This window comes from Strongylocentrotus purpuratus, unplaced genomic scaffold (assembly GCF_000002235.5).
Source record: "Strongylocentrotus purpuratus isolate Spur 01 unplaced genomic scaffold, Spur_5.0 spur5_scaffold_3, whole genome shotgun sequence".
In the NCBI taxonomy this organism is placed as follows: Eukaryota; Metazoa; Echinodermata; class Echinoidea; order Camarodonta; family Strongylocentrotidae; genus Strongylocentrotus; species Strongylocentrotus purpuratus.
The window spans coordinates 1665786-1687580 of NW_022145609.1; the positions used below are offsets into that span (position 1 = coordinate 1665786).

The 21795-nt window shown below is 35.5% G+C and overlaps 1 protein-coding gene and 1 pseudogene across 1 annotated transcript; both read right to left on the reverse strand.

Annotated features, from left to right (window-relative positions):
• Window positions 1–1502: 1502 nt before the first annotated feature.
• Window positions 1503–1898, reverse strand: LOC100893460 (cytochrome P450 1A1-like). The gene has a single exon (XM_011675925.2). The coding sequence runs from the start codon at window positions 1896–1898 to the stop codon at window positions 1503–1505; it is 396 nt and encodes a 131-aa protein (XP_011674227.2).
• Window positions 1899–11328: 9430 nt separating this feature from the next.
• Window positions 11329–12771, reverse strand: LOC115928737 (annotated as a pseudogene).
• Window positions 12772–21795: the final 9024 nt, after the last annotated feature.

Here is a 21795-nt window from a genome sequence, read left to right on the forward strand (position 1 = left end):
TGCAACTAGCTGTCAATATGCATGTGACACCTGTTCTACACATTTTTACACAATAGCAGCTGTATGTTCCTTTGTCTACCTAAGGAACTGGATATTTTGTACTCTTTCATTGTCCGTCATGTGCATGTCTCGTGCATGCATGTGCGCGTGCAGAAAGATGCGAAAGAACTGAGATACACTCTTAGAAAAAAGGGTGCAAAAAAGGGTGCAATATAAGATTTTGCACCCTTCCCACAAAAATGAACCCTATCGACCAAAAGAGGGTGCAAAATAAAAGTTTGCATATTGCATGCATATTCATGATTACTTTCCACGTGTTCACATAAAAATACATTTATCATGATTTGTTAAGCAAATTATGACAATGCACATCAATTTTTTGATTTTGTATTTTCCTTTGGCAATCATTAACCAATATATTATTTTTTCTGATCATGTTACAATTACTTTCACGTTTTAGCAATAGATATATTGATTATATGATTACTAACCAAGAAACATCATGCATGTTTAATATGTATTTGTGTACGAGCAAATTTTACCAGTATTCCTCGATGATGGGTGCAGGATTGCACCTTTTAAAGGGTGCAGGATTGAACCCCTAAAGGTGCTGCTATTGCATCGGTTTGCACCCCTAATGGAGTAAAAACATGTACTTAACTTAGTACATGTTTTTACTGAATATTGATTGAGCAACTAAGCGTTACCCAGAAAACATACTCAATATTTGAGCAAAAAAAAATCGCTCAAACAATTTGAGTCAAAACATGTACTCGTTAATTGAGTAAAATTTGGCTCAACTCATGAGCAGTTTCTTACTCGACATGAGTTGATTACGTTTCTACCCAGTACTGAGTAAAAAAGGAAACCGCTAAACAAAGAGTAAATATTGAGTAAAGGTTGACTCATTCAAACTGAGTAGAGATTTAGTCTTTTATTGAGTAATATTTTTACTCAACAGATGGGTAGATTTGTTACTCAACACATGCTGAGTAAAGTTTACTCAAAAGTCGGGTGGTTTCCTTTTGACCACCCAAAAGAGTAACATTTTGACTCAAATTGAGCAGTTTTTTTAGAGTGTAAGGTAGCCAACACTGTCTCCGTTCCTGCTGGAAAAAAGTCAAAGGCACTTTGGTAAAGTGCCTTTCCGGCCAACCCCAAACGTTGAAGTTCTTCCTCCCCACTGTTGTGACCGGTAGAAACCAGATGGTCTATTACATCTCGTTCAGATCCAGGTTCATACAAGACGGCATGTTCTTCAATAACCCCACTCAAGATTTTCCCAACTTTATTTCGATACTCCTGCAATGCGGTCTTATATTTTGTGGTTATTAATCTCAGCCAGGGCAAGAAGTCTACGGGGTTAGATCCGGAAGGCTTTTCGGCTTTGTCGGTCAAATTTAGAATGTCGTTTAGTAACTTGCTATCATAGGAGCTACGCTTACTAAACATATACCAAAGGATCATATTGGTCACAGACAAACGGATTAGACGCCTAATGTCTAACCCTCCTTCGCATTTGGATCAACTTTCAGGTAATGGACAAGTTCTTCTGCTTCGCCTTTCGCGAGACCCTCCAGGGACTGTGCTTGTCCACCTTCTGAGAAATGCCGCAGACACGTCTCGGCAAGTTTCCGGTGGAGTTTCAATCGCTCGCTATAGGTGCTAAAACTAATGGATGGGCCATAGACGTTCGTCTCATCGATTACTTTGAAGGTAAACAGATCTGGGCGACCCGCAAAGACGGCTGGTTGCTTTGTCAAAGCCTCCTTGATAGCCTGAAATCCGTTCAAAACAAGAAGAGGTCGGTTGCCCATATGAATCTTGAAGACATTTCCATAGACCTTTGCCAGCTTCATCAAGGATAGATGTGGGCCGCTCTGATCCAAGGACAGCATGTTACCAATAACAGGAAGCCCCCAGGGACCAGGCAGTGGACGCCCGCCACTTTTGGCCAATTTTCCATTCTCTCGTTTTGTATTAATCCCCCATAATCCAATATCGAGTGATGAGAATTGATGTGGTAATTATTACTGCATAAGTGACGATTGACGTCGAATTCAGGAACTGGTTATCAGCCATACTTCAAGCGAACCTCTCTATTTTTGGACCGATCGAGTAGAAGGTTAGAAGGCAATATGAAATATCACAACACAGTACAGATTTCCTGTTCAAATGCATTCTGCATGAGTGAATGAAACTAGGTGCGGTGATTTAAGAAACCTGGGGGCGTTTCACAAAACTTGTCATCAGTGACCAATGACTCTAAGCAAATAAATGTCCCTTAATTTGTTACCTACGGCAAGTATATGTTATTTTTAAGTTTTTCAATTACTTAGTATATCACAAAAAAATTCTGTCTACTCGAAATCCTCAATTGAAATGTCTAAAATATCCGCCTCTCTTTGCATAGAAAATCAGTCACGACGCTGGTCTACTATTTATGACCTCACGTCCGGGAGAGAGTATATTCACGTACCCGGATGTTCCATAGCAAACATGTGCAGAGTGATACGATTTTCTGCATATTTTTGTTTCAAAGGCTGAAAAGTCTAATAAATCATAATTCTATGTACTATTCTTTACCTTCCCCTAGTACTTTATAGTATTAATATCAATTCCCCTTTTAAAAATTATGACATATACATGCTAACGATGTGCTATTAGTCGATATTTTCACCATGTAATTTTTGTTTTGGTGTTGAAATCGGCCCAGGCACGGAGTGAACAGTAGCTGTCTACCCATGCACAGTTCATTACCATACACTACAGCGATCTCCCGATGGTTTCTTTTTCCTTTTTCCCATGTCTTTCGCCTTCCTTGGCCCATCTACCAATTCTGACACCGGTAGTCAGGAGCAAGTCTTTGTTAGTTGTTTTTCTTAGCTGGCAACCGAGTCGCTTTCATTCTCTTGCAATTGCCGATAAACATATAACTAGCGCACGTACGTTCCATCACAAGCAAGCAGCGCCTAGAGCAGCGGCTTGGTCTTACCTCCCGATTCCGCTCGCTCCACAAACGTTCATGCAAGAGCCGCATCACTCGCCAAAATATTATAGAGGAAGCGCGCTTGCATGATCTCGTTCAAGTTTGATATTTTACAACATAAAATGTTTAACTGGTACTGTATCCTTTTTTGAGGCAGTCACACACATCTATGATAAGTACTATCATAGTTCTGGACCTATTCTTTTTACAAAACTGCTCATGTTCATCTGATGACAATATAATGCATCCGCCTATTCATAAGTGCACGATTTAACTTTAATTCCTAAGCAGTAAACTCGTAAACTCGTCTTAAATCTCTACCAAATAGGTGAATATGAGGATATAAAAAGAAATCAGCGACTGGAAAATGTTGCTTCGTTATTCTTCATTCAAATGAAAACAGAAAATCCATCAAATATACTCCTTAACAACAACAAATCTAAGCTCTGACAGGATAGCATTTACGTAGGGATATCACTGCCATTCACTCTCACTGAGCCCATGACTCCCGTTCGTGACGTCACGGATAGAGGCCCGACTCTACGTGCACTTCCGGGTTTCAGACTTAGATATTTTGGTAGAGTTTACTCGAATAAATTCATTATTCTAAACTTGTTTTGTCGGGTGGACACCATTTGGTGTTATTATGGGGGTTAAAAGCTTTCTATTTATGTAATTATCTCAGTATTTAGGATTGTCTTAGAGTATCAACTTTATGAGCTACTGAAATTTTGCTTCTGTTTGGTTATCAGCAGATTTGTCACTGATTTTTGTCATTGAAAAAAGGCTTTGTATTAAAATGGACCCCTGGACATCACACAAAGGAGTACATAATTATAGTCCAGCCTCTTTACCGTTTCATTGTTGCGCGCCCAATCAGCTGATAAAATAACACACCCTTGACATGGACAGTAGACCTTGCCATAACGTTCTGTTGGACGGTACTTTCCTTTTCCTAAGTCTTTTGGGAAGACATTATTCTACATTTGCCACACTCGACCCAGGTGATGTAAATGGGTACCTGGCAGGAATTAATTCTTTGAAATGCTAGAGCGGCGTAATGGCAGCCATGCTAAAGCCGGGGTAATATACTTGCGAAGCGCCAGGAGTGTCAAGTCTGACAGTTATGAGCGCTATACAAGAACCCACTATCCATCATTATTATTATTATTTGGGGAACCGCACGATGGGTGGAGACACCGGGTTGTGTGAGGAATCGCTGCGTGTTGTTGTTGTTTTTGATTAGTGCTTCATAGCAATCAGTCAATTTTGACTTTTATCACCAACAAATTTGATAGAAGAATAAAAACAAAAACCGAACAGAATCTAGACTAGAGTACAAACTGAACAGCTAGGTCAAGTACGTGCTATATAGTCAAAGCCTTTCCTTTATCGCTGATCGTTCTTATAAAGTAGAGAATAAGCTGCCCTGGATCAATGGCTACTAAACATGAACAAAAGAGAAATATCTTGTCCGTGAAACTATTTTTCATATAGGTTATTTATAAAACGGCACTAAACCACACAGAATTATATTCCTCAAAGGGTAGTATTCGCGTTTTATTTGGATAATTTCTTTTGTAGAAAGCATATAAAAATATTACATTAAGCGATAAAAACATTGAACTAGATGGATTGTGGGTTTTTAAAAGTAGCTTAGCAAAGAGCCATAGCATCTATTCAAGGAAGCCATAATTAATTATTACCGGGTCTAGGCATCTATTCATACAACTTACAATGGGTTATGGCCACCAGAAAACGTGGAAATCCAAGACCGCGTCCAAAATGGAAGCCGTTTCGTAACATAATCGGATTTGGGTTACTATTTGCAATAGACAATTTTTACAGTGTAAAAATACATCAAGTTTAAGAATATCGATCAATTCAGGAAAAAGGGTCAAAAAGTAAAAATATAGCCTTTTATGAATCTAGGATGGCTGCCATTTTTGACATTCAAAATGGTTACCCACACCTAATATTGGCCAGGAATCATTAGGTATCCCTCTTATAGATATATAAGTGTCTTTACCTTGGTTTGAGAGTTGAACAAGTATTAACACGGCATAATCTAGTTGATATGTGTTCTGGTGAGCAGGAAACCTGGAAAAAGTTAGTGTAAAAAATGGCCGCCAAAATGCCAATGATTCATCATTGGAAGTGAGTAACCCGTTTTTGTTTTTACAATTGGGATATATTTTGTTAGGTGAAAGTGGATTTTAGCGGCAATGGTATAAAATTATAGGTGATAATGAAACATTTGGTAACAGTACAGCATTTTTGCCATTCAATATTGTGTGAATAATCAAAATTCCACAGGAGTGGATGTAAGCTTGCCTACTAAATTTTGAGGTTGTTAGAAGATTAAACTACATAAAACACATACTCTCTCCTAAGGACAATTTCATCCAACAAAAGGTTGTTTTGGGTATCTTTATTGATGGGGTCCAGGGGCAGGGTCTTTGCCGGTGGTCTAGGGGGACGGAACCCCATGAAGTTCTTCAATTTTTAACAATTTAGAATATTCAAAATGTCCTACACGAGCGATAGAATCGTAATCGTAATTTCCTCCTCGAAAATCTTATAACTCTTATCATTGTATTTTAGAAATCATCTATATTTCTCTCTCTTATAGAACTGTTTTTCTTCGTACTGTTGTCATTTTCTCCGCAGCCTTCGTAGGTACATGTCGAGCAAACTAATTGGCAATGTAGTATGTATGTGTGGATAACAACTGAGTACCTGGCTCTATCTAGGGATCGGGACTATTATAAAAGAAAGTTTGACAAACTTAAAAAAATTAGCAGAAGCAGGTCAGGAAATCAATGAAATTTGGAATAAATATAAACATCTCAGAAATAAAGTAAATATATTAAATAAAAAGCTGAAAAGGGACTTTTTGATTTATAGGGGGACAATAGGAAGTTTATATTATCAAAGAATGAACAACAATGAGGAGGATTGAGATCTGGATGTCTTCTGTAGTGGCATAACTCCATGGTTTAGAGAAGCACGGTCAAGATGTCTCTCCGTTCCACCCAAGATCATGGACGAGTCATAGGATACCTCTAATGCTCAACAGCATGTGAATGGCCAAATGCCCCATTTGTGCAATTTTCTGACAGAGATTTTCTGACAGAGACGGTTGACCGTCTGCTCAAGCTTTTGCTTATAACGGCGACCTTCTGCTTTCTTTCTTTATACACGCAATGGCCCAACGTATAAATTTACTCTTACTCATGTATTATACATTTGTTTCTATATTTTGTATATTGTTTGCATACCTTATGTTTTATATAATTATCCATATTTGTTGTATAACTGATTTGTTTGATTGCAGAAAATAAAGTCTTTGAAATGAAAAATTTATTATTAAATGGCTATGCTCACTCCTGCGTGAATAGTATGATTAAAAGTGATTAATTTATGCTTATTGTGAGACAAAATATTTCTTTCTTTTTGTACTGAGTGCATTTTAATTTCAGACAAAATCCCGAAAATCTATCAAATAAATTGATTTATTTTTCAGCTACATTGACCAGAATTTAAAATGGATATGATCATATGACCCTACACTGAATTCGATGGAAATGTAATAAACCAATCCAAGAGCTAATAATCATACTTCGAAACCGAAAGCTATTTTATTAGGTTTCAGAAACCGCTCTACCACAATACTGTTTGCTCCAAACTTTTGCCAGACACACAATCATTACTCTTTGGTGCTGGGGCCTATTCTCCCCTTTTTATTTGATTTCGTTTACTTTACTTCAGCCTATTGTGCAACAGGTACAATACAAGTACTCAGGCACCAAAACTCATTCAAATCAATTCTTTTTGGTGAAGAGGTCAACCATAAAAATCCTTGTACTTGTACTTATTTCATATAGATATATTATCCATATAGAGTTTATTAACTGCATTCATCAGTCACATAAATCACTTCATATCTGTGGAAAAATAATCATTGCTCGGCATATTTTGAAAAAATGCCGCAATTTACAATCATGGTATGAAGCTAATATTATCAGTATTATCTAAAGTTGGAATTTGACCTCTGAGATTCATGTCCAGTGTACACACATGAGCACCCTGATTGGCCAAACCAATATGTAATAAGAGAGTTATAAATGTTTGAAATATAAGATCACTTAAGCTAAGCGAATCCAAAATTGGCAGTTTTGTCAGTGGATTGTGACATATTTATGGACAACTCTTCGATTTTTCATGTACTCAAATATCATCGATTTTTCCTTTTCCCCCTTGGAGAATCTCTCACAAATTGTATTATAAAAAGCATATCATAATAGGTCCTCTAGAAAGAAAGATTTTAGGTATTTTTGTGGTTGGAACCTATGTGAAAGTTGTCCAGCACTACATCAGAGTGACATTAAGGATTCAGCAAATTTGATATTCCTAAATTAATAGTGATTTCACATTGAAAAGAAATCATGACATTTTTATTTTTGTTCGCTTTCGTCGAATTTTTACTCATGTATTTCTCTTATTTTTCCACTTTCTTTTAGATTTGTTTGCAATTAAGAATGCATTTCCCTTTTGACATGTAGTGTAAGTATGCATGCTAACATACATTGGTATTAGTGGATTTCAATAAATTGTCTTATGTACATTTTGGTATTAAGGTACTCCTCCAAAATAAGGTGATTAGAATTTCCCCAATTAATATACAACTTTCAGGATATATTCATATAAAGTCAAACCTGTCGAAGCGACCACCTCTATATAAGGGACCCCTATCTTAAGTGGTTACCTATATTATTTTCTATATAGAAAGACATGCGTGTTGTAGGACCTGTCTAGAAAGGCCACCTGCCTGACAGTATTGTGTTGCGTGAGCATTGACCGGCGTTTTCTTCAGATCTTCCTCTCCTGATCCACCTCCATTTGACTCAATATACCCTGACAGGATTCACAGATTGATAGATATCGTTGTCTCTGATTGGTCTTGATGAGATGGGGGCAAGTTTTGAATATATCACAAGAGGGACACCAAAGCATTGATAGCAACACGTGTAACACAATCAAACTCATGTAGGACAAGCATATTTATAAAGAAAAGGGTGATTTTATTTATTCAGTCATTAAATTACCATACAAAGTTTAAAACAAAAAACCTACATAGACAAAGGAAGCAATAAAATCCAACGACTAGCAACTAGTGCACGAGGATAGCCGCACAAAAGGTATTACATATTAAGTATTTTTTTGCTCGCTGGACAGTGGTTTTAAAACATATACAAACATATACATAAATGAAAAACAATGATTCGTATGGGCCTTCAGCCCTTCAAAGGCTTCAATACCATCATCCACATAAAAATCATTGTTAACAAAATGTACCTGTTTGTTAATAACTTTGCTTTTGCCTTTATATCAACTGTACAAGGGGCATTTGAAGTAATATGCTGAATACATGCACTAAATAATCAAACCCTTATTTCATTTAAGTATGTGAATTGTGAATATGTGAATTAACATAATTGCCTGCATTGTAACGATGGGCAGTCAGAAGTCACACTCTGACATTTAATCTTCCCTGCTACAAAAACGGTTAATTCAATTTAACGGTTCACCCAAAACTAGATCAAAATGAGTTGCATGGCTGCCTTTCCCATAAACTGGAAATCACCCGTCCCCCGGATTTTTTTTGGTGGTTAAAAGTCGCATATCGGATAGGAAAAAAGAAACACATTGCTTTCGAAGTGTATTGAAAATATAGGTCCATTTACAGAGCGCAGATACTCTATGAATATACTGCACTGCGCATAGTATCATATTACTACCCCGACTGTAGCTGATGAGCCGCCATAATAAAGCGATAAAACGATATCCCCGTGGGCCATTGATTATTAGAAATTACAACGAATCCGTAACTTCACTACTCAAATGTTAATCAGAGGTGCTATCACTTTACACATCATTCGTTAGACAAATACAATTTTACATAATTTATCTAACCTATGTTTTAAGGGTACAATTTGTTTTAAAACATTTATTTAAGGCTAGCTGAATATTTTGCAAAAATAAGCAGATTATTGTCCCTAATTAAGCGACTTTTTAAAGTAAATGTGTAGAACAGGTGAATATGCATGTGACACCTGTTATACATATTTTTACATAATAGCAGTGAAGGGATGTTCCTTTGTCTACCACAGCAATTCTTGAGGGTAGAATGAGGAACTGTATATTTTGTCCTCTTTTAGTCTGTCATGTTCATAGTGATTACAACAGTTATACAACAGTAAACCAATATAGAACTACACTTTTGGTTTGAACCAACTACTATACACTACTACTACAACATCATAATCATATGTTAATATAAGGTAGATCGATGTCAAAATATAAACACAAAATCTTATACGGAAACGTTCTAATGACTAACACCTAACATAGAATTCATCTCTTTCTTCTCAATATTTAATTTATTAATGATAAATGACTATCTCCGCATTTTTTTTTAATCGAGTAGTAATGACAGAAATAAAAATGGATCACTTAACGTACCAAACAGTATTTTGTTTCGAAATTTTTCAATTTGTTTTCCCCGCATTCCCATGTGGTATAAACTTGATCTTAAACTCACTTACTAAGTGAATTCATCTATACAAACATGACGTAATATACACTAGAACCACTCTCGATTGTTGTGTGAACATAGAGTTTGGCTTGGATCAAAGTATCACATTTCTACCTCACCACAGAGATTAACCTTTCATTTTTATCCCTCAAATTTTACAGTACACCCAACTTATCATAACAAACTATATATTTCCAGGTCAGCAATAATCCAGGTCAGGTAAGCAATAATACAATAAAAAAAGCTTCACAAATCGAGTATTCTAAACATTTGAACAGCTTATCAAAATCCATATTAACTAAATTCTAAAAGCAATATTCCTTTTAACTGCATCTCCTTGTTTGCTACATGACTGTCATAATTTGATGATAACAGAATGAAAAAACAATCAATCAAGTTTTACATTACAATTTCCGGACTAAAATAACTGATATCCGCCTAACTAAATGTATTATACAATAAGGTATTAATGTAAAAGTAGAATTAAAACAGAATGAAAACTCCATTAAAAACAATCAATCAAGTTTTACATTACAATTTCCGGACTAAAATAACTGATATCCGCCTAACTAAATGTATTATACAATAAGGTATTGATGTAAAAGTAGAATTAAATCAGAATGAAAACTCCATTAAAAAAAATCAATCAAGTTTTACATTACAATTTCCGGACTAAAATAACTGATATCCGCCTAACTGAATGTATTATACAGTAAAGTATTGATGTAAAAGTAAAATTCAATCAGAATGAAAACTCCATTACAAAAAATCAATCAAGTTTTACATTACAATTTCCGGACTAAAATAACTGATATCCGCCTAACTAAATGTATTATACAATAAGGTATTGATGTAAAAGTAGAATTAAATCAGAATGAAAACTCCATTAAAAAAAATCAATCAAGTTTTACATTACAATTTCCGGACTAAAATAACTGATATCCGCCTAACTGAATGTATTATACAGTAAAGTATTGATGTAAAAGTAGAATTAAAAGATTTATATCAAGATGGCGGGCCTCACCCAGAGAATATGTAGTCCCATATATATAGGACCTACATGTGATGATCTCTTCTGAGTATATGTAGTTTTCCGCGGGTTTCCGTCGGTTTTAACGAACCTGTTACCAATTTAATACATTTTTGTGGTCCAAAAGAGTCCGTTTTATGCGCACTTTACAATGAATGTTAGCCTGTTCCCGCCTGTTCACTTCGAATTAAAGCTCCAATACGATCCAAAGATGGCAGAATTTGTTTTTTTCTTTTCATTTGTGTGTCATGTGACAGTGCTTGTACTCAATGTATTATGACACAAGGTCTCAGCCTAATGATTAGAGTCACTTTTATATACTAGAAATAGCATACACAGGCCGTTTTTTTAAAACTAAATAATTAGAAGCCATTGATATAAGCCATGAGCTAATTAGTATAATCATATGTCTAAATGTAATGGGAGAATACATACAGCTTTTGCTGACATGATTTCTAGGTATGTACAGTTAACAACCCAATTATTCATACCTTTAACAAGTTTTGTTTTGTCCAGATTAACGTTTCTCGAGAATGTGACATATCAAATCTTACATCTTAAAGTATTCGACAAAGGTCCTTACTCAACCAGTCCATTTGTTATATTCTCGAGTAACGAAAAACACAAGAGACATCAAATTTATCAGGAGTATGAATAACTAAGTTGTCAATTTAACTGTATTGCGCATTATTTTGTGCAACTCTATGGTGCTTATCTTGGGTCGATCTGCACGTTGAAGACCTTGGGGCGTCTTGGGAACTTATAAGTAGCGTCGAGACTCGCTTTCTGACCTTCCGGACATTTGAAGTTTAGTTGATGCAGGAATGTGGTGAAGTAGATGAAAAGCTGGATTCGAGCCACACCTGATCCGAGACACCGCCGAGGACCAAGGCTAAAGGGTATTGCAAGTTTCGTCTTTTCCTCGTCAAGCGTTCCGTCCTGCGCTAGGAAACGACGAGGGTTGAAGACTTCGGGTGTCTCCCAAACATCGGGATCAAAGTGAGCTGAGTAGAGACTAACAAAGACTAACATGTCTTTTGGAACGTAGTATCCATCAAGAACTGTATCCTGTGTCGTGCTATGAGGAACAGCAAAAGGGACCGCTGCTGCATGGCGCTGGATTTCAAGAAGGCATGATTGCGTCAAAGGGAGGTTGTCACGGTCATTCAATGTTGGCAAACGACCACGACCAACAAACTGATCGATCTCGTGTTGGACATCAGACTGAACATTGGGGTAGGTAACCATGTAGACCATGATCCACTCTAAGGTAGCCAACACTGTCTCCGTTCCTGCTGGAAAAAAGTCAAAGGCGCTTTGGTAAAGTGCCTTTCCGGCCAACCCCAAACGTTGAAGTTCTTCCTCCCCACTGTTGTGGCCCGTAGAAATCAGATGGTCGATTACATCTCGTTCAGATCCAGGTTCATACAAGACGGCATGTTCATCAATAACTCCACTGAAGAGTTTCCCAAATTTCTTTCGATACTCCTGCAATGTGGTCTTATACTTTGTGGTTATAAATCTTAGCCAGGGCAAGAAGTCTACGGGGTTTCCACTTCCGGAAGGCTTTTCGGCTTTGTCGGTCAAATTTAGAATGTCGTTTAGTAACTTGCTATCATAGGAGCTACGCTTACTAAACATATACCAAAGGATCATATTGGTCACAGACAAACGGATTAGACGCCTAATGTCTAACCCCCCTTCGCATTTGGAAACTTTCAGGTGTCGGACAAGTTCTTCTGCTTCGCCTTTCGCGACACCCTCCAGGAACTGTGTTTGTCCGCCTTCTGAGAAATGCCTGAGACACGTCTCGGCAAGTTTCCGGTGAAGCTTCAATTGCTCGCTATAGGTGCTAAAACTAATGGACGGGCCATAGACGTTCGTCTCATCGATTACTTTGAAGGTAAACAGATCTGGGCGACCCGCAAAGACGGCTGGTTGCTTTGTCAAAGCCTCCTTGATAGCCTGAAATCCGTTCAAAACAAGAACAGGTCGGTTGCCCATATGAATCTTGAAGACATTTCCATATACCTTTGCCAGCTTCATCAAGGATAGATGTGGACCAGTCTGATCCAAGGACAGCATGTTACCAATAACAGGAAGCCCCCAGGGACCAGGCAGTGGACGCCCGTTCAGGAACTGGTTATCAGCCATACTTCAAGCGAACCTCTCTATTTTTGGACCGATCGAGTAGAAGGTTAGAAGGCAATATGGAATATCACAACACAGTACAGATTTCCTGTTCAAATGCATTCTGCATGAGTGAATGAAACTAGGTGCGGGGATTTTAGAGACCTGGGGGCGTTTCACAAAACTTGTCATCAGTGACGAATGTTTTTGTTATGAGCTACTGAAATTCTTGCTTCTGTTTGGTTATCAGCAGATTTGACACTGCTTTTTGTCATTGAAAAAAGGCTTTGTAAAATGGGCCCCTGGACATCACACAAAGGAGTACATAATTATAGTCCAGCCTCTGTATTGCATGTTGCGCGCCCAATCAGCTGATAAAATAACACACCCTCAACATTGACAGTAGACCTTGCCATTCCTCTCATTCTGTACCCCGATAACGTTCTGTTGGACGGTAGGCCTACTTTCCTTTGTCCTAAGTCTTTTGGATAGACATTATTCTACATTTGCCACACTCGACCCAGGTGACGTAAATGGGTACCTGGCAGGAATTAATTCTTTGAAATGCTAGAGCGTCGTAATGGCAGCCATGCTAAAGCCGGGGTAATATAATTGCGGAGCGCCAGAAGTGTCAAGTCTGACAGATATGAGCGCTATACAAGAACCCATTATCCATCATTATTATTATTATTTGGGGAACCGCACGATGGGTGGAGACACCGGGTTGTGTGAGGAATCGCCGCGTGTTGTTGTTGTTTTTGATTAGTGCTTCATAGCAATCAGTCAATTTTGACTTTTATCACCAACAAATTTGATAGAAGAATAAAAACAAAAACCGAACAGAATCTAGACTAGAGTACAAACTGAACAGCTAGGTCAAGTACGTGCTATATAGTCACAGCCTTTCCTTTATCGCTGATCGTTCTTATAAAGTATAGAATAAGCTGCCCTGGATCAATGGCTACTAAACATGAACAAAAGAGAAATATCTTGTCCGTGAAACTATTTTTCATATAGGTTATTTATAAAACGGCACTAAACCACACAGAATTATATTCCTCAAAGGGTAGTATTCGCGTTTTATTTGGATAATTTCTTTTGTAGAAAGCATATAAAAATATTACATTAAGCGATAAAAACATTGAACTAGATGGATTGTGGGTTTTTAAAAGTAGCTTAGCAAAGAGCCATAGCATCTATTCAAGGAAGCCATAATTAATTATTACCGGGTCTAGGCATCTATTCATACAACTTACAATGGGTTATGGCCACCAGAAAACGTGGAAATCCAAGACCGCGTCCAAAATGGAAGCCGTTTCGTAACATAATCGGATTTGGGTTACTATTTGCAATAGACAATTTTTACAGTGTAAAAATACATCAAGTTTAAGAATATCAATCAATTCAGGAAAAAGGGTCAAAAAGTAAAAATATAGCCTTTTATGAATCTAGGATGGCTGCCATTTTTGACATTCAAAATGGTTACCCACACCTAATATTGGCCAGGAATCATTAGGTATCCCTCTTATAGATATATAAGTGTCTTTACCTTGGTTTGAGAGTTGAACAAGTATTAACACGGCATAATCTAGTTGATATGTGTTCTGGTGAGCAGGAAACCTGGAAAAAGTTAGTGTAAAAAATGGCCGCCAAAATGCCAATGATTCATCATTGGAAGTGAGTAACCCGTTTTTGTTTTTACAATTGGGATATATTTTGTTAGGTGAAAGTGGATTTTAGCGGCAATGGTATAAAACTATAGGTGATAATGAAACATTTGGTAACAGTACAGCATTTTTGCCATTCAATATTGTGTGAATAATCAAAATTCCACAGGAGTGGATGTAAGCTTGCCTACTAAATTTTGAGGTTGTTAGAAGATTAAACTACATAAAACACATACTCTCTCCTAAGGACAATTTCATCCAACAAAAGGTTGTTTTGGGTATCTTTATTGATGGGGTCCAGGGGCAGGGTCTTTGCCGGTGGTCTATGGGGACGGAACCCCATGAAGTTCTTCAATTTTTAACAATTTAGAATATTCAAAATGTCCTACACGAGCGATAGAATCGTAATCGTATTTTCCTCCTCGAAAATCTTATAACTCTTATCATTGTATTTTAGAAATCATCTATATTTCTCTCTCTTATAGAACTGTTTTTCTTCGTACTGTTGTCATTTTCTCCGTAGCCTTCGTAGGTACATGTCGAGCAAACTAATTGGCAATGTAGTATGTATGTGTGGATAACAACTGAGTACCTGGCTCTATCTAGGGATCGGGACTATTATAAAAGAAAGTTTGACAAACTTAAAAAATTAGCAGAAGCAGGTCAGGAAATCAATGAAATTTGGAATAAATATAAACATCTCAGAAATAAAGTAAATATATTAAATAAAAAGCTGAAAAGGGACTTTTTGATTTATAGGGGGACAATAGGAAGTTTATATTATCAAAGAATGAACAACAATGAGGAGGATTGAGATCTGGATGTCTTCTGTAGTGGCATGACTCCATGGTTTAGAGAAGCACGGTCAAGATGTCTCTCCGTTCCACCCAAGATCATGGACGAGTCATAGGATACCTCTAATGCTCAACAGCATGTGAATGGCCAAATGCCCCATTTGTGTAGTTTTCTGACAGAGATTTTCTGACAGAGACGGTTGACCGTCTGCTCAAGCTTTTGCTTATAACGGCGACCTTCTGCTTTCTTTCTTTATACACGCAATGGCCCAACGTATAAATTTACTCTTACTCATGTATTATACATTTGTTTCTATATTTTGTATATTGTTTGCATACCTTATGTTTTATATAATTATCCATATTTGTTGTATAACTGATTTGTTTGATTGCAGAAAATAAAGTCTTTGAAATGAAAAATTTATTATTAAATGGCTATGCTCACTCCTGCGTGAATAGTATGATTAAAATTGATTAATTTATGCTTATTGTGAAACAAAATATTTCTTTCTTTTTGTACTGAGTGCATTTTAATTTCAGACAAAATCCCGAAAATCTATCAAATAAATTGATTTATTTTTCAGCTACATTGACCAGAATGTAAAATGGATATGATCATATGACCCTACACTGAATTCGATGGAAATGTAATAAACCAATCCAAGAGCTAATAATCATACTTCGAAACCGAAAGCTATTTTATTAGGTTTCAGAAACCGCTCTACCACAATACTGTTTGCTCCAAACTTTTGCCAGACACACAATCATTAGTCTTTGGTGCTGGGGCCTATTCTCCCTTTTTCTTATTTTATTTTGTTTACTTTATTTCAGGCTATTGTGCAACAGGTACAATATAGGTGCTCAGGCACCAAAACACCAGGCACTGAACCTCATTCAAATCAATTCTTTTTTGGTGAAGAGGTCAACCATAAAAATCCTTGTACTTGTACTTATTTCATATAGATATATTATCCATATAGAGTTTATTAACTGCATTCATCAGTCACATAAATCACTTCATATCTGTGGAAAAATAATCATTGCTCGGCATATTTTGAAAAAATGCCGCAATTTACAATCATGGTATGAAGCTAATATTATCAGTATTATCTAAAGTTGGAATTTGACCTCTGAGATTCATGTCCAATATACACACATGAGCACCCTGATTGGCCAGACCAATATGTAATAAGAGAGTTATAAATGTTTGAAATATATGATCACTTAAGCTAAGCGAATCCAAAATTGGCAGTTTTGTCAGTGGATTGTGACATATTTATGGACAACTCTTCGATTTTTCATGTACTCAAATATCATCGATTTTTCCTTTTCCCCCTTGGAGAATCTCTCACAAATTGTATTATAAAAAGCATATCATAATAGGTCCTCTAGAAAGAAAGATTTTAGGTATTTTTGTTGTTGGAACCAATGTGAAAGTTGTCCAGCACTACATCAGAGTGACATTAAGGATTCAGCAAATTTGATATTCCTAAATTAATAGTGATTTCACATTGAAAAGAAATCATGACATTTTTATTTTTGTTCGCTTTCGTCGAATTTTTACTCATGTATTTCTCTTATTTTTCCACTTTCTTTTAGATTTGTTTGCAATTAAGAATGCATTTCCCTTTTGACATTTAGTGTAAGTATATGCATGCTAACATACATTGGTATTAGTGGATTTCAATAAATTGTCTTATTTACATTTTGGTCTTAAGGTACTCCTCCAAAATAAGGTGATTAGAATTTCCCCAATTAATATACAACTTTCAGGATATATTCATATAAAGTCAAACCTGTCGAAGCGACCACCTCTATATAAGGGACCCCTATCTTAAGTGGTTACCTATATTATTTTCTATATAGAAAGACATGCGTGTTGTAGGACCTGTCTAGAAAGGCCACCTGTCTGACAGTATTGTGTTGCGTGAGCATTGACCGGCGATTTCTTCAGATCTTCCTCTCCTGATCCACCTCCATTTGACTCAATATACCCTGACAGGATTCACAGATTGATAGATATCGTTGTCTCTGATTGGTCTTGATGAGATGGGGGCAAGTTTTGAATATATCACAAGAGGGACACCAAAGCATTGATAGCAACACGTGTAACACAATCAATACTCATGTAGGACAAGCATATTTATAAAGAAAAGTGTGATTTTATTTATTCAGTCATTAAATTACCAGACAAATTTTAAAACAAAAAAACCTACATAGACAAAGGAAACAATACAATCCAACGACTAGCAACTAGTGCACGAGGATAGCCGCACAAAAGGTATTACATATTAAGTAGTTTTTTGCTCGCTGGACAGTGGTTTTAAAACATATACAAACACATACATAAATGAAAAACAATGATTCGTATGGGCCTTCAGCCCTTCAAAGGCTTCAATACCATCATCCACATAAAAATCATTGTTAACAAAATGTACCTGTTTGTTAATAACTTTGCTTTTGCCTTTATATCAACTGTACAAGGGGCATTTGAAGTAATATGCTGAATACATGCACTAAATAATCAAACCCTTATTTCATTTAAGTATGTGAATTGTGAATATGTGAATTAACATAATTGCCTGCATTGTAACGATGGGCAGTCAGAAGTCACACTCTGACATTTAATCTTCCCTGCTACAAAAACGGTTAATTCAATTTAACGGTTCACCCAAAACTAGATCAAAATGAGTTGCATGGGTGCCTTTCCCATAAACTGGAAATCACCCGTCCCCCGGATTTTTTTTGGTGGTTAAAAGTCGCATATCGGATAGGAAAAAAGAAACACATTGCTTTCGAAGTGTATTGAAAATATAGGTTCATTTACAGAGCGCAGATACTGTATGAATATACTCCACTGCGCATAGTATCATATTACTACCCCGACTGTAGCTGATGAGCCGCCATAATAAAGCGATAAAACGATATCCCCGTGGGCCATTGATTATTAGAAATTACAACGAATCCGTAACTTCAGTACTCAAATGTTAATCAGAGGTGCTCTCACTTTACACATCATTCGTTAGACAGATACAATTTTACATAATTTATCTAACCTATGTTTTAAGGGTATAATTTGTTTTAAAACATTTATTTAAGGCTAGCTGAATATTTTGCAAAAATAAGCAGATTATTGTCCCTAATTAAGCGACTTTTTAAAGTAAATGTGTAGAACAGGTGAATATGCATGTGACACCTGTTATACATATTTTTACATAATAGCAGTGAGGGGATGTTCCTTTGTCTACCACAGCAATTGTTGAGGGTAGAATGAGGAACTGTATAGTCTGTCATGTTCATAGTTATTACAACAGTTATACAACAGTAAACCAATATAGAACTACAATTTTGGTTTGAACCAACTACTATACACTACTACTACAACATCATAATCATATGTTAATATAAGGTAGATCGATGTCAAAATATAAACACAAAATCTTATACGGAAACGTTCTAATGACTAACACCCAACATAGAATTCATCTCTTTCCTCTCAATATTTACATAATAGCAGCGAAGGGAAGTTCCTTTGTCTACCACAGCAATTGTTGAGGGTAGAATGAGGAACTGTATATTTGTCCTCTTTTAGTCTGTCATGTTCATAGTGATTACAACAGTTATACAACAGTAAACCAATATAGAACTACACTTTTGATTCGAACCAACTACTATACACTACTACTACAACATCATAATCATATGTTAATATAAGGTAGATCGATGTCAAAATATAAACACAAAATCTTATACGGAAACGTTCTAATGACTAACACCCAACATAGAATTCATCTCTTTCCTCTCAATATTTACATAATAGCAGCGAAGGGATGTTCCTTTGTCTACCACAGCAATTGTTGAGGGTAGAATAAGGAACTGTATATTTTGTCCTCTTTTAGTCTGTCATGTTCATAGTGATTACAACAGTTATACAACAGTAAACCAATATAGAACTACACTTTTGATTCGAACCAACTACTATACACTACTACTACAACATCATAATCATATGTTAATATAAGGTAGATCGATGTCAAAATATAAACACAAAATCTTATACGGAAACGTTCTAATGACTAACACCCAACATAGAATTCATCTCTTTCCTCTCAATATTTACATAATAGCAGCGAAGGGATGTTCCTTTGTCTACCACAGCAATTGTTGAGGGTAGAATGAGGAACTGTATATTTTGTCCTCTTTTAGTCTGTCATGTTCATAGTGATTACAACAGTTATACAACAGTAAACCAATATAGAACTACACTTTTGATTTGAACCAACTACTATACACTACTACTACAACATCATAATCATATGTTAATATAAGGTAGATCGATGTCAAAATATAAACACAAAATCTTATACGGAAACGTTCTAATGACTAACACCCAACATAGAATTCATCTCTTTCCTCTCAATATTTACATAATAGCAGCGAAGGGATGTTCCTTTGTCTACCACAGCAATTGTTGAGGGTAGAATGAGGAACTGTATATTTTGTCCTCTTTTAGTCTGTCATGTTCATAGTGATTACAACAGTTATACAACAGTAAACCAATATAGAACTACACTTTTGATTTGAACCAACTACTATACACTACTACTACAACATCATAATCATATGTTAATATAAGGTAGATCGATGTCAAAATATAAACACAAAATCTTATACGGAAACGTTCTAATGACTAACACCCAACATAGAATTCATCTCTTTCCTCTCAATATTTAATTTATTAATGATAAATCTCCGCATTTTTTTTTTAATCGAGTAGTAATGACAGAAATAAAAATAGATCACTTAACGTACCAAACAGTATTTTGTTTCGAAATTTTTCAATTTGTTTTCCCCGCATTCCAATGTGGTATAAAATTGATCTTAAACTCACTTACTAAGTGACTTCATCAATACAAACATGACGTAATATACACTAGAACCACTCTCGATTGTTGTGTGAACATAGAGTTTGGCTTGGATCAAAGTATCACATTTCTACCTCACCACAGAGATTAAACTTTCATTTTTATCCCTCAAATTTTACAGTACACCCAACTTATCATAACAAACTATATATTTCCAGGTCAGGTAAGCAATAATACAATAAAAAAAGCTTCACAAATCGAGTATTCTAAACATTTATACAGCTTATCAAAATCCATATTGACTAAATTCTAAAAGCAATATTCCTTTTAACTACGTCTCCTCGTTTGCTACATGACTGTCATAATTTGATGATAACAGAATGAAGAAAAAAAATCAATCAAGTTTTACATTACAATTTCCGGACTAAAATAACTGATATCCGCCTAACTAAATGTATTATACAGTAAAGTATTGATGTAAAAGTAGAATTAAAACAGAATGAAAACTCCATTAAAAACAATCAATCAAGTTTTACATTACAATTTCCGGACTAAAATAACTGATATCCGCCTAACTGAATGTATTATACAGTAAAGTATTGATGTAAAAGTAGAATTAAATCAGAATGAAAACTCCATTAAAAACAATCAATCAAGTTTTACATTACAATTTCCGGACTAAAATAACTGATATCCACCTAACTGAATGTATTATACAGTAAATTATTGATGTAAAAGTAGAATTAAAACAGAATGAAAACTCCATTAAAAACAATCAATCAAGTTTTACATTACAATTTCCGGACTAAAATAACTGATATCCGCCTAACTAAATGTATTATACAGTAAAGTATTGATGTAAAAGTAGAATTAAAACAGAATGAAAACTCCATTAAAAACAATCAATCAAGTTTTACATTACAATTTCCGGACTAAAATAACTGATATCCGCCTAACTGAATGTATTATACAGTAAAGTATTGATGTAAAAGTAGAATTAAATCAGAATGAAAACTCCATTAAAAACAATCAATCAAGTTTTACATAACAATTTCCGGACTAAAATAACTGATATCCGCCTAACTAAATGTATTATACAGTAAAGTATTGATGTAAAAGTAGAATTAAAACAGAATGAAAACTCCATTAAAAACAATCAATCAAGTTTTACATTACAATTTCCGGACTAAAATAACTGATATCCACCTAACTAAATGTATTATACAGTAAAGTATTGATGTAAAAGTAGAATTAAATCAGAATGAAAACTCCATTAAAAACAATCAATCAAGTTTTACATAACAATTTCCGGACTAAAATAACTGATATCCGCCTAACTAAATGTATTATACAGTAAAGTATTGATGTAAAAGTAGAATTAAAACAGAATGAAAACTCCATTAAAAACAATCAATCAAGTTTTACATTACAATTTCCGGACTAAAATAACTGATATCCGCCTAACTGAATATATTATACAGTAAAGTATTGATGTAAAAGTAGAATTAAATCAGAATGAAAACTCCATTAAAAACAATCAATCAAGTTTTACATAACAATTTCCGGACTAAAATAACTGATATCCGCCTAACTAAATGTATTATACAGTAAAGTATTGATGTGAAAGTAGAATTAAAACAGAATGAAAACTCCATTAAAAAAAATCAATCAAGTTTTACATTACAATTTCCGGACTAAAATAACTGATATCCACCTAACTAA